Source organism: Artemia sp. Qi Xiang Cuo, chromosome 16 (assembly GCF_049724085.1).
Source record: "Artemia sp. Qi Xiang Cuo chromosome 16, ASM4972408v1, whole genome shotgun sequence".
Taxonomy (NCBI): domain Eukaryota; kingdom Metazoa; phylum Arthropoda; class Branchiopoda; order Anostraca; family Artemiidae; genus Artemia; species Artemia sp. Qi Xiang Cuo.
Window position 1 is genome coordinate 36,125,981 of NC_142809.1, and position 17,675 is coordinate 36,143,655.

At 33.8% G+C, this 17,675-nt stretch overlaps 1 protein-coding gene across 1 annotated transcript in view; it reads right to left on the reverse strand.

Annotated features, from left to right (window-relative positions):
* LOC148942850 (intermembrane lipid transfer protein VPS13D-like) overlaps positions 1-17,675 on the reverse strand; it is a 192,512-nt gene that overhangs the window by 58,952 nt on the left and 115,885 nt on the right. The window contains 5 exon segments of the mRNA XM_089102376.1: positions 3,978-4,065; positions 7,635-7,850; positions 9,987-10,221; positions 13,340-13,559; positions 16,860-17,138. Coding sequence (XP_088958502.1) covers positions 3,978-4,065; positions 7,635-7,850; positions 9,987-10,221; positions 13,340-13,559; positions 16,860-17,138 — 1,038 coding nt within the window.

Here is a 17,675-nt window from a genome sequence, read left to right on the forward strand (position 1 = left end):
GGTATGTTAAAACTATACATAATTTATTATGTTCATAGTTAAGGCTCATCGATCAAACAGTTCGTGGTAACGAACTGTAAGTAAGGAGCGACCCGGCTCAATGGTAACCGAAACTCTAGAAAACGGGTTTTTGATACCAATAGATATATCAAAAGAATCAGATTTCAATGCTTATTTCAAATATATAACTTTCATCAAGTTTAGTGCTACCCATCAAACTTTACGCGCCTGAGAAAATTTGGCTGATTTTCGAAAAAAGGGAGAAAGAGCCCCTAAAAGTTATAGACCCTTAATGAAAATCACACCATCATATTCAGCGTATTAGAGAACCCTTCTGTAGAGGTGTCAAGCTCCTATCTACAAAAATGTGGAATTTTCCATTTTTTGCCAGAAGAAAGATCACGGATGCGTGTTTATTTGTTTGTTTGTTTTGTTTTTTTGTTTTTTTGTACCAGGGGTGATAGTATAGACCCAGTCGTCCAAGAATATCGTGGGAGGGCTCATTGGAACGGAAACTAAAATTTCTAGTGCCCTTTTTAAGTGACCGAAAAAAATGGAGGGCAACTAGGCCCCCTCCCACGCTTATTTTTTTCCCAAAGTCAACTGATCAAAATTTTGAGATAGCCATTTTGTTCAGCATGGTCGAAAATATGATAAAAATGTCTTTTAGGATGACTTGATCCCCCAAAGTCCCCAGGGGGAGGGCTGAAAGTTATGAACTTTACTCAATATTAACATATAGTATTGGTTATTGGGAAGTATACAGACTTTTTCAGAGGAGATTTTGTCTGGTAGGTGGGGGCCGGCGCGGGTCGGGGGCGATATGGAAGGATCTTTCCATGAAGGAAGTTTTCATGGGGGAAGGGAAATGGCCATGAAGGGGGCGCCGGACTTGCCAGCATTTTTTATTGTTAATTGGGAAGTATACAACAATTTTCCGGAAGGATTTTTTCGGGAGGGGGGGGGGGCTAGAGGTGGGGAGTACTCTGGAGAATATTTCCGTGGAGGATGGTTATTTGGTGTAAGGGCCCTTTCTATGAAGGGGGCGCCGGATTTCCAAGCATTATTTAAGAAACGATGAGAAGATAAATAAAAAAAACAAGTTTTTTCAACTCAAATGTAAGAAGGAATATTAGAACTTAAAACGAACAGAAATTATAACGTATGTGAGGGGGTTCTCCCCCAAGTCAATACCTTGCTCTTTACGCAACTGTTTTTTTTTAGTGATTTCAAAATATATATCTCTTATAATTAAACGGCCTTTGTTTTTCTAGTTCTTTTTAATAAAATTTTTTTTTAACTTTTAACTTAATGAGAGTGTTATTGACTACGGGTAGAACCCCCTCATATAAGTAATAACGTATACATAAAAAAAAAACAATAAAAAAAAACAAGCCATACGGCTCAACAGTAATCGAAAGTTTTAAAAACGAAATTTTGATGTCAATAAATGTATCAAAAGAATGTGTTTATAATGCTGATCCTAAATATATAAATTTTATTAAGTTTAGTATTACTCATCAAAGGCTACGAGCCTGAGAAAATTTACTCGATTTTTTAAAGAGGGGGAAACATCCCCTACAAGTGAAAGAATTTTAATGAAAATCACACCGTCAGATTCAGCGTATCAGAAAACCCTATTACATAGGTTTCAACCTCATATCTGCAAAAATCTGCAACTTTGTATTTTTTGCCAGAAGAAAAATATACGAATATAGAAGTTAGTTACGTAAGTTAATTTGTAAAGACATCCATTTAGCAAAAGAAAAGTAAAATTTTTATGCAAATAAAAGCTGCATTAACTAAAAAACGATCAGAAATTAAATAAAAAAAACAAGTTTTTTAAACTGAAAGTAAGGAGCGACATTAAAACTTAAAACGAACAGAAATTATTCCGTATATGAAAGGGCTGTCCCCTCCTCAACGCCACGCTCTTTACGCTAAAGTTTGACTCTGTCTCACAACTTTATTTTTTAAAACAATAAAAAACTTTAGCGTAAAGAGCGAGGCGTTGAGGAGGGGACAGCCCCTTTCATATACGGAATAATTTCTGTTCGTTTTAAGTTTTAATGTCGCTCCTTACTTTCAGTTTAAAAAACTTGTTTTTTTTATTTATATTAAAACGAATTGCCCTGTCTCGTCTATTATAACTACTTTTAGTTTGTGCGGCCTAACTATTCAGAGTTATGTTGACGGTCTTGATATAAACTGCAAAACTTGGGACAATAGATTTGAATAAACAAGATAAAACTAAAAGCCGACACCAAATTCCCAAAATATCTTAGAAAAACCATTTAATTTCTTTCAGTTTGGGTCTGATATGCATATATTCAGTTTTGATGAGACTTAAATCGTCAGGTGTGATTTTGTTTTTTCTATTAATCAGAGCAGAATTTCTTCAGTTGCAACAAGTTTCGAAACACTGTAAGAGAAGCTTTCTATTTCTACGCAAATTATTATGGTATATTAAAACTATATACAATTTAATACGTTTTTAGTGAATATTTATCACTAATTTTAGCATAACTATAATTGACATCTTTCAGTCTTCACATTTTAGAACATCTAAAAATAAATTAATTTCTAAAAAAATGTCTATGTAAGTATTTCTTTTAACCCTATTACAAAAATTGAAAGGTTCTCATATGGGTAGCGTTTTATCACCTTTCTCTTTTACAATATTTCCCTTTCAACTAATTCGACTGGACCAAAAAAAGGCCAAAAGCGATCGATCAAACAAAGAAAAGACAGTGTTGTCAAGTTTCAATTCCTTCTTTTCTGGTTTTCTTTTTCGTTTCGAAAAGCCAAGTTCTTCCATCACATTACTCTATTAGCCCATGATAGTAGGTTTCGCAGCGAAAAATAGAGGAGAAGGTTTGCCGTACGGAACGACCGGCCATTTTTACGGTTTTAAGTTTAGCATATTATTTAGGGTTTTTGTATCCACTGAATCATCTGACAGAGTCCATGAAGCGATCAGACTTCCCTATTTGATTTACCCTCATTTCTAAGGGATTATTTTGCACGCAATCTCTAGTGTAGCGATTTTTGATTTCAAAACGGGATATTCACATAAACCATGCCACATGACGACTTGAAGGACACATTGTTAAGCTAATGCAATTTCTTTGGTATATAAAACTATAAAAGCTTAAAAGTTGCATTTTTTATGTTTTTTTATTACTTATTTACACCGAAATCTATGGTTTGCAAAGAATTTATTATGAAAAGGGAGAATCATATTTTCGATACTACAACGTGAACATATATTCGGGATCAGGCATTAGCTAAAAATTCTATAAAAATGAATCTTACAAATAAATAAAACATAAACAGAAAATTTTGTTGAAGAACTATTTATTGAAATTGTAACTTTTTGTGTAACTTTCTATGAATTGTGACAAAAATTAGCGACTTAAATTAAAAAAAATTTCAAAGAAAAGAAATAGGGGATCAAACGTTCAAAAAGAAAATTTTTTCAAAGATCAATTACTTACTCGTTCGCAGTAGTGACTTTTATCATAAACGAACAATGTTGAGACTAAGAGCAACACAAAAATATTAAAAGCTACTTTTTAAAACAAAATATCTTCAAAATATAAAAAAGTAAAGAATAATACATTTTTCACGCTATCCAAATTAATTAAAAATTTTTAAGCCTAAACGGGAAAAGGCGAGACAATCATGACACTTTTTTTTGCTATTAACGGATCAATTTTTATGCCATGATCCCCCCCTCCAATCCCACGCTGTCAATTTTGGTCTTGAAAATTTACATTCTCCTGAGAAGCAGGAAAATGCTTATTTTCTCTTAAAGATTGGATAATTCCGGGGAGAAATTTCCACGGAGGGGAAATACTCCGAAGAGGAGGGATTTCTTCAGGAGGCGGGAGAGGGAATAACCCGGACTCCCATGGATAAAAAAAATGCATACAGTTTTCAAAAATATGTATTAAACAAATAATAAAGGCTTTAACCTGCTGCATCGTGGTCACAGCCTTTCTGTCTAAATATAAAATAAAAACCAGAGTTTTTTATGATACAGTAGTTTGCGAAAATTGTAAACTTAAAAAAAAAAATGCGCGATATAAAGGATCTGACGATACAGCTGCTGAAATCAAAACGAAAAGGAGATAAAACTAGATGAAATACATATAATAAAAATAAGAGAATGAATAGAATATTAGGATTTTTTTTTTAATTTAACGAAAACAGAAAAACTTATATGAAACTAAAAACAAATAAGAAAAGTTGCCCATTAGGAAATTGAAAACATACCCTCGATGACGAAGAAAACAACCAACCAATAAATAATAAATAATAAACAAAAAGATAAATATGCAAGAAATAATACTATCAATAAATGATTTAATTTAAACTAATCTAAATAAATTCTCCTTTAAAATTAGTTACAAAAGAGCTTGAACAAACTATGAATTAATCAAGGTAATGAATAATATCAAGGTAATGATATTATTATTAATATTTATTACCTTGACTATGAATGATACTAAATTTACACGCATCGAGTTTAATCAAGAACGATTGAACGGTCCGAATTAACACAAAATTTTTACAAATAATCAAATAAGTATAGCAGCAAACAATCCCTTGGATTTCAAAAACGCTTTAAAATGGCATCTAGCTTCAAAGCATGGTAAGTTATATTTGGTTCCGGTCTGTAAACTATACGGATTTGGGCCAACATCATCTTTAAATTTTGATTAAGTTAAATCACAAATAAAACTTTAAAAACCAATGGAAACATTAGTGTTTTAAAAATAAACACAAGTTAATTAAGGTGATAAGGAGAGTCATTTTGGAATTGGGAAAATACATCCTTTAAAAATACATTTTAAGATATAATCAATAAGACACTGATTAAAGAGGGCAGTTGGCGGGCAGCTAATCAAATCTGAAGATTATTTGATCACTTTCACTGGGATATCAACGGGATGTATCGATTCCCTGGTCTTTAGACTAGGGGTCACCCACTTGGAATCCTGTCCGAAAGAAGGGGAAGTTAAGGTAGGTACAACCGAGTGGAAGATACACCTTAAAAAAAAAATACCCCTCCAATCTCCAATATGGACTTACCCTCAAACTTCTCCTTACTTGAGAATTTCAAACCTCAAAGCTGAAGATACCCTTCTATCAACCAGCTCTCACCTAGAAGCATTCTGTATTCAACGCCTGCTTACTAAGGAACAATACAATAAATCACAGGAAAACAGGACCACACACTCTTAGAAAGCCACTATGTATTAGACAGACATGCCAGTCCTTCGAAAGCTAACTCGCTTAGCTCTTGATTACAGTTGAAACAAAACCATTAATAAAGTACGCAAGCAACCCTTAAGACGTGGATTGTTTGACTGAAATACCTTAATACTTTCAAGTCACATCTGTAGTTGACCAGTTTTGATTACTAGAAAGTCGTCAACCATATCGCTATCAGGAAGCAAGGAAAATTAAGGATGACTTTGACAATCTGAATCATTAATAACACTAGCACTGATGAGAATACCTCGATCATTTAGAAACACAAAGTTATCAACATCTTTCCCGAACAATTTCTAATTTGTATTAAAGAACTTCCTAGGCTCCAAGCCTAGGAGTCTGTTTCTGCCATTCAGGCCATAATTTTGACAGACATTACGAATTTTGTAAACAATAGATCACGCATTTTCCCGATTCACTGGTTTGCCATTCTTCGTACAGGCCGTCACACTCACTCTTCAAGTGATATCACAACGTCATTGGCAACCCATGGTTTGAACTAGGGCTTTTTTGTAATGCGTTTTTCGGGAAAGAAATCACACCCAATTTATGACGTTGGTTCGAGAAATCTTCAATTTTTGTTTGCGATTCTATCATATGCAAGATATATGACAAAGTAGAAGACTGAAGTTTGGCCTTAGATTTTGCTTCCTTTTCCTGTGATAAGTGTCAAAATATAGCATGTTTTAATGTTCATTAAGCTGCATGTGACCTGGGCTTAAGGACAAGGCAGTTATGACCACTTAAGCTGAGAGGGAGGAGAATTTTTCATGATTATTTATTTGCTGTTATCCATGAATGACAGTCAACAGATCAACCATCCATGAGTTTTTTTCCCCTCTAGACAAAACACTAAGAGTTTCTTTTTATAGCAGTAATAATAGTGGTCAGAGTAGCCGTAGATGTAGTAGTTGAACTAGTAATAGTCGACGTAGTGGTAGTAGTCATAGTAGTAGTTGTCGTAGCAGTAGTTATCGTAGTAGCAGCAGTCATGGTAGTAGTTAATGTTGAAACAGTCGCAGTAGTAGCAATCATAAAAGTAGAAGTCGAAGTAGTAGTTATCGTAGCAGTATAAGCCTTAGTAGTAGTAGACAAGATAACAGTTGTCATAGTGTTAGTTGTAGTAGAGGTAGTCGTATTAGCCAAGTCTCAGTCTTAGTTGTAGTCGTAGTAGCCTTAGTTGTAGTAATCGCGATCGTAGTAGTCGAGATAGTAGTAGCGGTAGGGGTAGTAGTGGTTGTAGTAGTAGTACTACTACTACAACTAGTACGCACTAGTAGCAGTCGTAGCAATAATAGTAGTCGTATTAGCAGTAGACATTTTAGTATTAGTCGTAGTAATAGTATTCGTAATAGTCGTAGTAGCAATTGTCGTAGTAGCAATCGTAGTAATAGCAGCAGCAGTAGTAGTAGCAGTAGTAGTGATAGAGGCAGGCGTAGTAGTGGTAGTCGTAGCAGTAGTAGTCGTAGTCCTCGTAATAGTAGTCGCAATAGCAGTAGTCGTAATAATAGTATCCATAGCAGTGGAAGTAGTGGTAATCGTAGGAGTATGCACATAGTGTATTTTGGTTAGTTCAACATCCCCTCAAAATCCTCTGAAAGATTCAATTTTTTACCTTAAGCTGCTCCGGAGATACTGCTATTACGATCTTTTCACAGCCTGCATGCCCATAGTGCGTTTCGACTTACTTCAAATCCCATTCAACATTCCCCGAAAGTTCCACCTTAATATCTTCTGCCTTTTTGACAGCAAAGAATCAAATATGCCCCCTTTCTTATAGCGAAACCTATTTGTGAACAACGGGCAACTTGCATAACTTCCCGCCATTGTACCAGGGGCTATAGAACGCTATTTCGTCCCCAGAGGCATAGATATTAGACCTTTCAATTATTTTGAACAAAATGGCTATCACAAAATTTTGATATAGTGTCGTGGGGGGGAGGGCAGCTAAAACGAGTGACGAGGGCTAGTTGCTCTCTAATCACTTTTGACTCTTAAAAAGGGTGCAAGAACTTTCAATCTCCAATGGATAGAGCCCCTCCAAAATTTCTACGATAGCTTCTTCCATACGAAGCAGACTGATAAAAAAAAAAAAAAAAAAAAAAAAAAAAAAAAAAAAAACGCTGTCTAAGATGTTAATTCGTAGGATACGAAACAGTAAATGACAATAGCTGGATATTTGCTAGAGGCCGTGTTAAGGGCTAAAAGGGCTCAGAGCGTACATCTTGTGCTATAATAGGCCATCAGCCCCTTTGCAACCAAAGCATTGTAACCGCAGCAATTCCTAAGATTTGAAACAGAAGTTTTATTTGCACCACTGTTTGGGCAAATTTCAATCATCGTTTTGGTCAAACTGGTATTGAAACAAAAATTAGAATAAAAGAACCAACCCTCAAAGAAGCCCGGTTAGAGTAGGTAATTTTTGCTTGCAGGAACAAACGTCGAGATTTGTTGTCAATAAAACAGAGGCGTTTGACCGAATCCAACCTTTCTGATCCTATCAGCAAACTCCCTTTCTGAATAAAACCATCTAGTGTGAGATTTATCTCTATGTCTTCAGACACATCAACCTAAAAAAAAGAAAATAGATACATTTACACTTATCATAAAGTCAAGGACACTGAGAAAACTGTGTCCTGGCTTTTTAAAAAAGCTGCTTAGCATAACAAAACATTACTTTTGATAGTTTATGTTCTTTTCTAATTTCTGCTGAATTCGTTTCCTTCCTTGTTTAAATACATATAATAATTCTATATTGTTTATTATAAAATTCTTTGTGTAAATACCATTCGATCTCAAGTATTCCGCCATTTTAATGTGAACTTTTTTTTTATTTTTTAATGTATAATTTTATATATATATACATATATATATATATATATATATATATATATATATATATATATATATATATATATATATATATATATATATATATATATATATCCACTCTTACCGGCTGAGAGACTGTTACTATTTTGTTTCTCAGTTTACTATGAAAATGCCAATAAGAAGACAAAAACAATGACTACTATCACTACTACTAACAACGTGTCGCAGCACCAAGTCATCTAAGCCTAGCTGCGCATACTCCTCCACCCCAAACCACCCTAATCTGTTTGAAGCTTCACTCTTTATTCCCTTCCATTAACTTCCGATTTCCTATGAATACTCAATTACGACTTCCTCCCAGTAAATTCGAGGATGTCCTCCTTTTGCTGCCCCGGATGGATGGTAGAAAAGTACGATTTATATAGTCTATTGTCATCCGTCAGTAAAACGTGACCTACGCCTCTTAACCTTTTTACATAATAGCCCTATAAAGTGGAACATTGAAAAAAAAAACATGAAAAACATATCTCAAAACGCATACTTCAAGAAAAATAACAGATATTGTTTTTTAAATTAAAAACACAAACATTAGCCTTTTGTATCCAAGATAGCGTCTGAACGCCAGCGTTCAAAAATCCGAACAGTAGGTTTTACGTAATGTTTCACTCACTGAAAATTATGTTTAAAAAAAACGGACAAGAAAGAAAGTGAAACGCTATCTGGGACCCTAATAATGCACTTTGGCTGTTCAATTTTTATTAATCTAGTGATTTTCATCAGTGTCTTTTAGTCATGAATATCACCAGTGAGTTTGCATCAGTATTTTCATTTCTTTTTTTTGTGTGTGCTAGAGAAATGAAAACTGACGTAGAGTGCTATATCTATGGGACACAAGTTTTTGTGGTACAATTTGATTGAAAAAGTGGTATCATTCATGTCAAAGCAATGGCAACGCTGGTGAGCCTTCGAAAAGAAAACTAGTCCACATGTGTTCAAATATTCAAAGAACAAGAAATATCTTTGAAAATGTAATTAGCAAAACTCTGAACTAATATTAGTATTAGTTACGTTACAATGACACAGAATTCGACGAACAAGTCTCCCAACGGAAAATTTTGGAAAGATACGGAAAGATACCCCCATCTATGACAGAATTTAAGACAAGAAAATGTCATGGAACTGATAAAGCTAGATTTCGGCAGGAGGAAGGTTTTGCTTCGGCAGCTTGATTTCATGCTGTCCTCTGGGCAACTATTGGGTTTATTTCTTTTTCCAGTAAAACTGTGTCAAATAAATTATAGCTTCATATTTATGAAGTACTAAAAACATACTAACTTTGTTCTTTAGACAGGTTTTCAATAAACCCTTTCCAATCCAATTCTCTACAAAGGAAGAATTCGAGGGTTTCACTTCTTATAAGATTTATACCGTCATCCTCAAACAATCCTATCAAATTGTCAAAACGTCAGACAGTAAAAAAAAAAAAAAAAAAAAAAAAAAAAAAAAAAAACACTGTACATCAGCGTCGAACAATCATAAAACAAACATCATCATCTAGTGTAAATAAAAACATCAATAATACCTTAGTATTTAATGAAAGCAAAAACAAAGCTTAGTTTTGCCTCTTTATCATTTTTGCTTTAGCTTTCCAATGAAGCAACGACGAAATGTTAATTTAACCAAAAGGGAACAAAATACGGTTTTATCTTTAACTTTTACCTTTTTTTTCTTTTGATTTAAATTTATTTTGCTTCACTTTTTGCTTTAAGTCAGGGAGAAAAAGTAAATTTTGTTTTTAATTTGCTTTTAAAAAGCAACATATGTGAAGAGGGAGGGGGTAATGATTTGATGATGACAAACACAACTAGACAAACCGCGTGAATTGAAATTTCTTTTCCAGATCTAACTCTTCCTTCCACTATTGATCCTATTTCCCATTCCAAATCTTGTGGTAAAAGATTGACCAATACTATTGGAGGAACAAATGAAATTGTATGCATTGGCAACGCTGCTTTTTTGCATTTCATGGTGCTTAAACTGCTTGAGCTCATAGCGCGTGACAACATCGGAGGGTCCAGAATTGCTTCTTTCTCCACTCGGACAAAAATACTATAAACAAAAAGTATTAATTAATCGATGATATATTAAATTTATAACAATATAATATACAAGAAGAAAAACTTACAACAACATGCGAAAAATATAACTAAAATTGTTTTTTTTTTTTAAACAGTCCCAGCATCCTTACTTCAGCAAAGTTCAACCAGGACTGATAAATAAAATGAGGTAAAACAAGGTGATTCATTGAAATGATAGAAAAATAATTTAAAACATGTTTTTATTGCTAATTTTGCCTTTTTGGCCGCATGTTTTATTGGTCGCATGTTGTTGTAGGTCTTTCTTCTTTTACATATTTTTGTTTTTCTGAGGACGCCCCTTGGACATACAGCCAAAACATTCATTCATTCAAATTAGAATTCCACTGTCTTACGAAAAGTATTTCCTATTGTCCTTCTTGCTTTTGATGTTTGTAAAGTTACGCATACTCACAATGCTGGAGCATACAGAAATACCAAGCCATTCCTAAGAACAAACAAATAGGAATAGTGAAATCAGAATATTCAAGCGGGGATGACGATGCGCGGAAGTTAAAACATAAATGCTCACACTTTTCTGTGTTTGAAGTTAAACCATTTTGACTAAGTGAATCACGAACGGTACCAACCATTTTAGACAAAGAAGACTTGGATTGGCTAATCAATAAAATATCGTCAAAGCATGCTAAATATGAAATATCAGACATTCCATAGTAATAGGTTGACCCAATCAAAGCCTAGGTGGAGGCTATACACACCTTAAAAAAAATGCGGGAATAAGACTCCTCCTTAGCACGCACCACATCGAACAGAGATACGTTCCGCTGGGTTTACTTTAAGCCGCAAGTACGCATATTCATACCAATACCTCAAAACAAAAATAACTGAAAAATTCACTCCATTAGAGGAAATGAGAAAATAAGGTTTGAGTATGCAACACACTGTAAAAAGCCTGTAAATATCTAGCGCACAGAGATGAATATCACTGCCACTTTCAGCAGAATTTTTCAAACCCTTCGCTAGTCCCCGATGAGCATGAGCGCAGCCAATGTCCCACTGGAAACCAAGCTGATTTTTACCATTTTTTGCAACACAAGTTAGCGAAGGTATGAGGATATACTCGAAAACTTTACTAATTCTACATGCTAGAGTGTTATAAGTCAGTATGAAATGCAGTCATTAGGGCCCTTTCCACGTTTCAAGATTGACGTGAAAGAAAAAAAGATCTAGTGTCTCTTTTATTATAGTGTAAGTAACAGTTGGTGAAATCGCTATTCCCAATCCGAATACCCAGTAGATGACTATATGGATAACACTGGGACGAGATCACAGTAGACGGTAGCGTCACAACGAAATTAACGACAGTAACGTGGGCCGCTAGACAGTAACGTCATCAGAGCGAACAACAATCATAGCTGTAGCTGATGGAAGCTTAGGAAAGTGTTCATTGTAAGCAGCGAACTGAGCAAAAATGGCTTTAAGTAGTGCTTGCACGCATAAACTTTAGTTGGAAGGCGAAAGTAAGCCACAGCAGGAATACAGGGTACATCAGTTGGGCAGCGAATTATGAAATCGAGGACTTTGGCATTGTCGGCATCACATTTGGAGAAAAGATAAAAAATTTCGTTCAGATTATTCAATTTTGCATTAGTTCCGACCCGCTTAGGGATCAATTGATTCGTTAGAATCTTTTTCCATAGAATACACTTTGCTTTGTAGATGTTAGCACTATCGAAAAAGCCCGAATCATGACGGATGATACCATTCTCATTAATTCCCGCACGGAAATTCATTTACACAAAATTCGGCATTGGGGAAATTATCAATTGACCTTGATTGTTTGTTTTTCGCTTGGCTAAGTTCATAACATCATAATATAATTTTCAACGCACTCTAAAGTCCGCTAGCGAAAAGTATCATAAATGACGCTGTTTCATTTCCAAGTAAGCAACATAAATTAGTAAAAATCTACTATGGCAACTGCAGGAAAACAAATCTGTTATTTTCAAAAAATATAAACAAACAAATCTCGCTTGTGTGTATGTATAATGGTAAGATGGGTCTAAGGTAGCACGATTAAGTGCCTACCCTAAATTAAATTAAAATAACATCTTCTATCTTAACAGAGGTCCATAAGCACTTCTTCAACAAAAGCGATAGTACCATTATCACAAAGATACGCATTTATTTTAGGGCACCCTGAATTTATTATATTAAAATATCACTGGCACCAATTTGCCACAGCGTGGGGGAGGCAAAATGTATTTTTAAATATCGAAGGGTGGGGCAGTTATGATTTTTGTTCGCTTTTTGTTATAGAAAAAACAAAAAACGATTTTTTTTCAATAGAAACACCGAAAAAATGTATTTTTCAAAAACAAGGGGAGGGGGTGATTTAGAAGAAGGTCAAATGTTATCCCCCCCCCTAATTGAGTTGCTGTATAAGATGTAGTTTTCTATCAACAATTAATTTATCAACTACTAGCCAAAGAGTTTTTCAGGCAACAAGCATAACAAAAGAATTTTTTTTTTTTTTTTTTTGTATGGAAGTTTCACAAATAATTGCTATGTACAAGCTCAGACCAGAACAAATTACGCACGTATTTATGTACATCAGGTGTATGGTTTCGTTCTAAGTGGGCCCAGTTTTGACTTGGGAAGACAAAATTATCGGCATTAGGGAAAAGAACTACCTAATCCAGGTCATATGTAGATCTGAGAGCAATATTGTCATATTGCTAGAAAAAAAAATTCGAGAAAAACGTGAATGAAGACTTGCAGGTATTTTTTCTAACACTCCATAGTCCAGTTGAAAAGATCTTGTCAGAGCATTAATTTTTTCTTTGGTCGTTATTGGTAGTGGAAAAAAAGGCGAGATAGTATAATTCCGCTTGTAGGATAAGTTGACTCTAAGGAAGAGTGTTGATGTGTTCATTAGGAGAAAACAAAATTTTATGTTGATAAATATAGAGGATTGCGCAGAAGCCCAAAGAGACTTCTTGAAAGAGCGAAAAAATTATGTAGAATGGCAAAAAATTGCCAAAACTCTGGTTTCTTACAAAATTTTGCTGTCAGTTCATGATTTAAATTTGTTACTAGATTTTATTGGCTGGTAGTAGAAATGAACTTACCGATAGTAAGGAAACGAATTGCTTAACATAGGTATGCACTGAAGACACACTTCGTTTGTTTCATTTGGACGACTCACAGTACTCCAGCTCACAGGATGCGAAGAGATAGAGTATGGAACTGATATTTTATCACCCAAAGGTCGGACGCGAAGGGTGGACCAATTCGCATTCAAAGGCAATGAGTAGGGTGTTTTAGGAGGGATTTTGACTTTAATTAAACCTAAAAAAACAAAACTTTTAACAAAGGGAAAAAAGATAGAAAGTAGGGAGATGATGGTGAAGTTAAAAAGATCTAAACATCACATTGTATCACAATTCAAAATAAAACGTAATCCTCCGTTGGATATTAACGCTGTTATTAATTTTTTTTTTTCTTACTTCCTTAAACTAGAAAAAATAAAAGTTAGGTTTTAACAGTCAAATAATAAACCGACTTCTGCACATAAGCAAGAGTAGACTACTGGTAAATTTTAAATTCAAAACAAAATAGTTAGTTTTTTATCCATTGCTTAGAATACAATAGATTTTATCTGCTTATTTTATTTAAAAAGAAAAACACTTTAAATTCATAAATTAATAGAAAATTTTATCATTTCATATTTAACAAAGCATATTTTTAGTATGATACAAAAGTAAAAAAAAAAGAAAAAGGTAGATGGATCGGTCATCCATCGTATCGCATTGGTCAGCGTTGTCTGCCTATTTAGCAGGACACCATTGGTTAGACTGCCATCGATGGACTTTCTTTTAATCAGTATCCGTTACATGCTACACAGCTGACAGGTCAAGTTTTGTGTCGCATGTAAACTAGGCTAATTCATCCTTACCAGATGTGTAGCATTGAGTTTTAGTGTAGAATTGTAAATAGTTTCCCTTCATCGCTAAAAATTTACAGATTAAATCGATTTTAATTTAATACTATTAGAGGAAAGTAACATCAAAAGTGCTATTTTCCTATTGACAACTTATACAGCTTAGTATACAACTTGCGAACAGCTTGGTTAACAGGAGGCCATGGAGTTGATTCTCATCAACGGCAAATTTGTATTAACGATTTCTACTATCGAACTCAAAGAAAAAAGAAAGGAAACCCATGAGTAATTTGCGACGATAACAAAGACTAAAAAAAAAAATTGGAAGCAGTCAGTGAGTAACTCTATATTCTCATATTCTGTGTTTTATGGGGAATTAGTGGATTTTAGTGAAACATGGTGGATTTTTCAAGATTTGCAACAAAACAAAGCTCCGCTTAAATCGAGTATTTCAACACATATGTGAAGACGCATCTAGAAAAGTAAGCAGACTAATGTTGCCTATGAAAAACCTCAAGTTTCTTGTAAGATAAGCTTGAGGTAATAGCATTAATTGAATCAAACACCGAATATTTAGTTTAAATTTAACCTTGCCTATCCTTTGTTTAGAATCTTTCTAACTTCAATATGCATTGTCCCCCAAATCATTTGCGTTGAAAGAGAGAGGAGAGAGAAAGGGAAAGAGAGAAGTCACGGAAGACAAAAAAATGGATGCCAACAAAGAAGGATAAGGTTTAATAATTCAAAGACGAAAAAGAACATGGCAATGGCAATTGCAATGGGAGTTGTATAAACATAGAACAGAGGAAATAGAAGAAACTCCCATCCTTGCTAGACAAGAAAAAGATATCGGAAGAGTTATGTTCCGAGTTTTATTGAGTTGTATAATAGCCAGGAAAACTATTCATTAATTTTATTGTTATCTATTTATTTTTTCCTTTTGACTTTTTTAACTTTTGACTTTTTTTGAATAGAAACAATATCCAAATATTATTTGACTGTTTTTATTATTGCGGTTAGTCTTATTTTTATAAATCTAAAAAAAGCATAAACGTACAGGCAAGCAGTGAAGACGAAGAAAAATTAAAGGGATTCAATTAATTATGATAAATTAATTATAAAAAAAAATTACAAAAAGGATTTATAATCAAGATTCTGCTCTCTCGAAATTAAGCGTCGCGTTAAAAAGAGGCGATTTTAATTCAATAGAATCGCATCGTGTTTTCGCTGCCACCATTTTGTAAGAGGGGGGGTCTTGTCATGGTGATGACTCCATGCCCAAACTCAGCCATGAGACCCGAGTAACCCTAAATAAGCCTCAATAGACGAAATGAACCAAGTGAGAGAGAAACCTTGACAAAATCCTAATCATCGTAATAAAATATACAAGACAACACAGGTATAAGAAAAACTTAAGATTTTATTATTAAAGAAGAGAACTTTTTAGTTAATAGTTATTTCATTATAAATCAATATTCAATAGTTATCATTCACAATCAAAGATCAATTCTTGTTCATATAATTGCTAGAAGTAAAATTTATTATTATTAAAGGAAAGCAAGCATTATAACTAATATATTAAGACAAATATGTTCCTGCTTAAAAGAATTTAATAATAATATTAAAGAATGGGATATATACCCATTTACTAGGATTTTAACATAATAAAATTAAGAAGGAGCAAGGAACACATTAGACTTACATTCTACATGCATACAAAAGCTTGCGCAAAGCCAAAAACCCAACTGACTTCTCTCGTCAGTCTCACGCTATATCAAAAGATATGTTCCCCTTATTTGTCAACAAACGTAGCTAATTCAACCCTTCTAAGAAAAAGGGTTTCTATTGCAAAATAAGGAAATTGTGTACAGGGAAAGGATTACAAAGATAAGTTCATTGAGTTCAACATACCCTGAAAGGACATTGTCTTAAGCCGGATTCATAGCAACTTGATATTAATTCTAAAATTAGAAGGACACTTCTTACAGGATAAGGTTTAATAATTCAAAGACGAAAAAGAACATGGCAATGGCAATTGCAATGGGAGTTGTATAAACATAGAACAGAGGAAATAGAAGAAACTCCCATCCTTGCTAGACAAGAAAAAGATATCGGAAGAGTTATGTTCCGAGTTTTATTGAGTTGTATAATAGCCAGGAAAACTATTCATTAATTTTATTGTTATCTATTTATTTTTTCCTTTTGACTTTTTTAACCATGTTTTTACTCATCTTTTTTTATGTATTTTGTACCATGAATTATGTTTGACATGAAGGTGAAATTCTTTCGATATGATTTACATACTTATACATATATACTAGTGCTATTTGTGATGTAAAATTCAAATTCGGCAACCATGCTATGAAAGAAAATTTTAAATTCTTTTCTATTCTAAGAAACAGTGAGTAAAGGAAAAGGAGAGGGTAGTAAAATAGAAGAGAAAAGGAACCAAAATTTTAAAACTTAAATGTAAATTCACTCCATGAAAAGAATGGATTATTTTGCTTTTATTAGACTTAGTTTGTTTCGATGATTCAAAATTGTAAACTTGTCTTGTCGAGAGTGACAGGAGCAACGGAAGAATTTAATCACCATACTATCCAATTTATTTAAAAGTCTAACCGAAAAAAGCATCATTAAAATACTTAATTAATTAAAAGGCATTGAATTGAAATAAAAAGTGGAGTCTACTTTCATATTTCAATTACCTTGAACAGCAGAGTCGATACTGATTTCAACACTTTCATGAAGCTCGTTCACTACAACCACCGATGAGCGAATGAGTATCAATTTTCTTGCAGAACTTTCCAATGAGATTTCAATAATTATTCGAGCTGGTGTTCCAGCGTCTTGCTGATACATATGGCGGTAAAATCGTCCCACTTTGTCAACTGAGATCGGACCAACAACTTTCCAGCCTTCTACTTGGAGATAAAGCTTATTTGACATGGATGAGATCTTCCTTCTATCACGAAGTCTCGCTCGGTCTGACAGAAAATATAAAATCTTAGTATAGATTCTCTACATTTTTATCTTTATTTACAATTTTCTTTCCCTTCGCATCTTTTTAGAATTAAATAAAACCATATAATTGAGCCCTTAGTAAAACCATAAAATTGAGTCGTAAAGATTACTTTTGATGGTTAATTCTTGGTAACTCTGAGTAGCTGTCGGTCAGTGTATGTGACTTATGAGCAAAGAGTATTTTTAAAGACCTCATATATATTTAAAGCCACATCTAATAATAGTGGAAAGGAAAGAAACGGAACAAAACTAAATAATTGAGTATAATACTTCAAAGAAAGTAGTATATGGAGAAAAAACTTATATTAGCTTAACTGTAGCTAATTTACTGTATCTTTCTAACCTTGTCAAGGCCTTTTTGTGTGGGTAGACATTTGTCAATACTCCTTTGAGAGTTGGCCTGAGTTCTTTGTAAGTAATTGAGAGTTCAATACGTAATACACTCTGACATATCCTTTCGCTTTCAGCCGTCTCTGACATAGGCCATAATTGATTTCTAC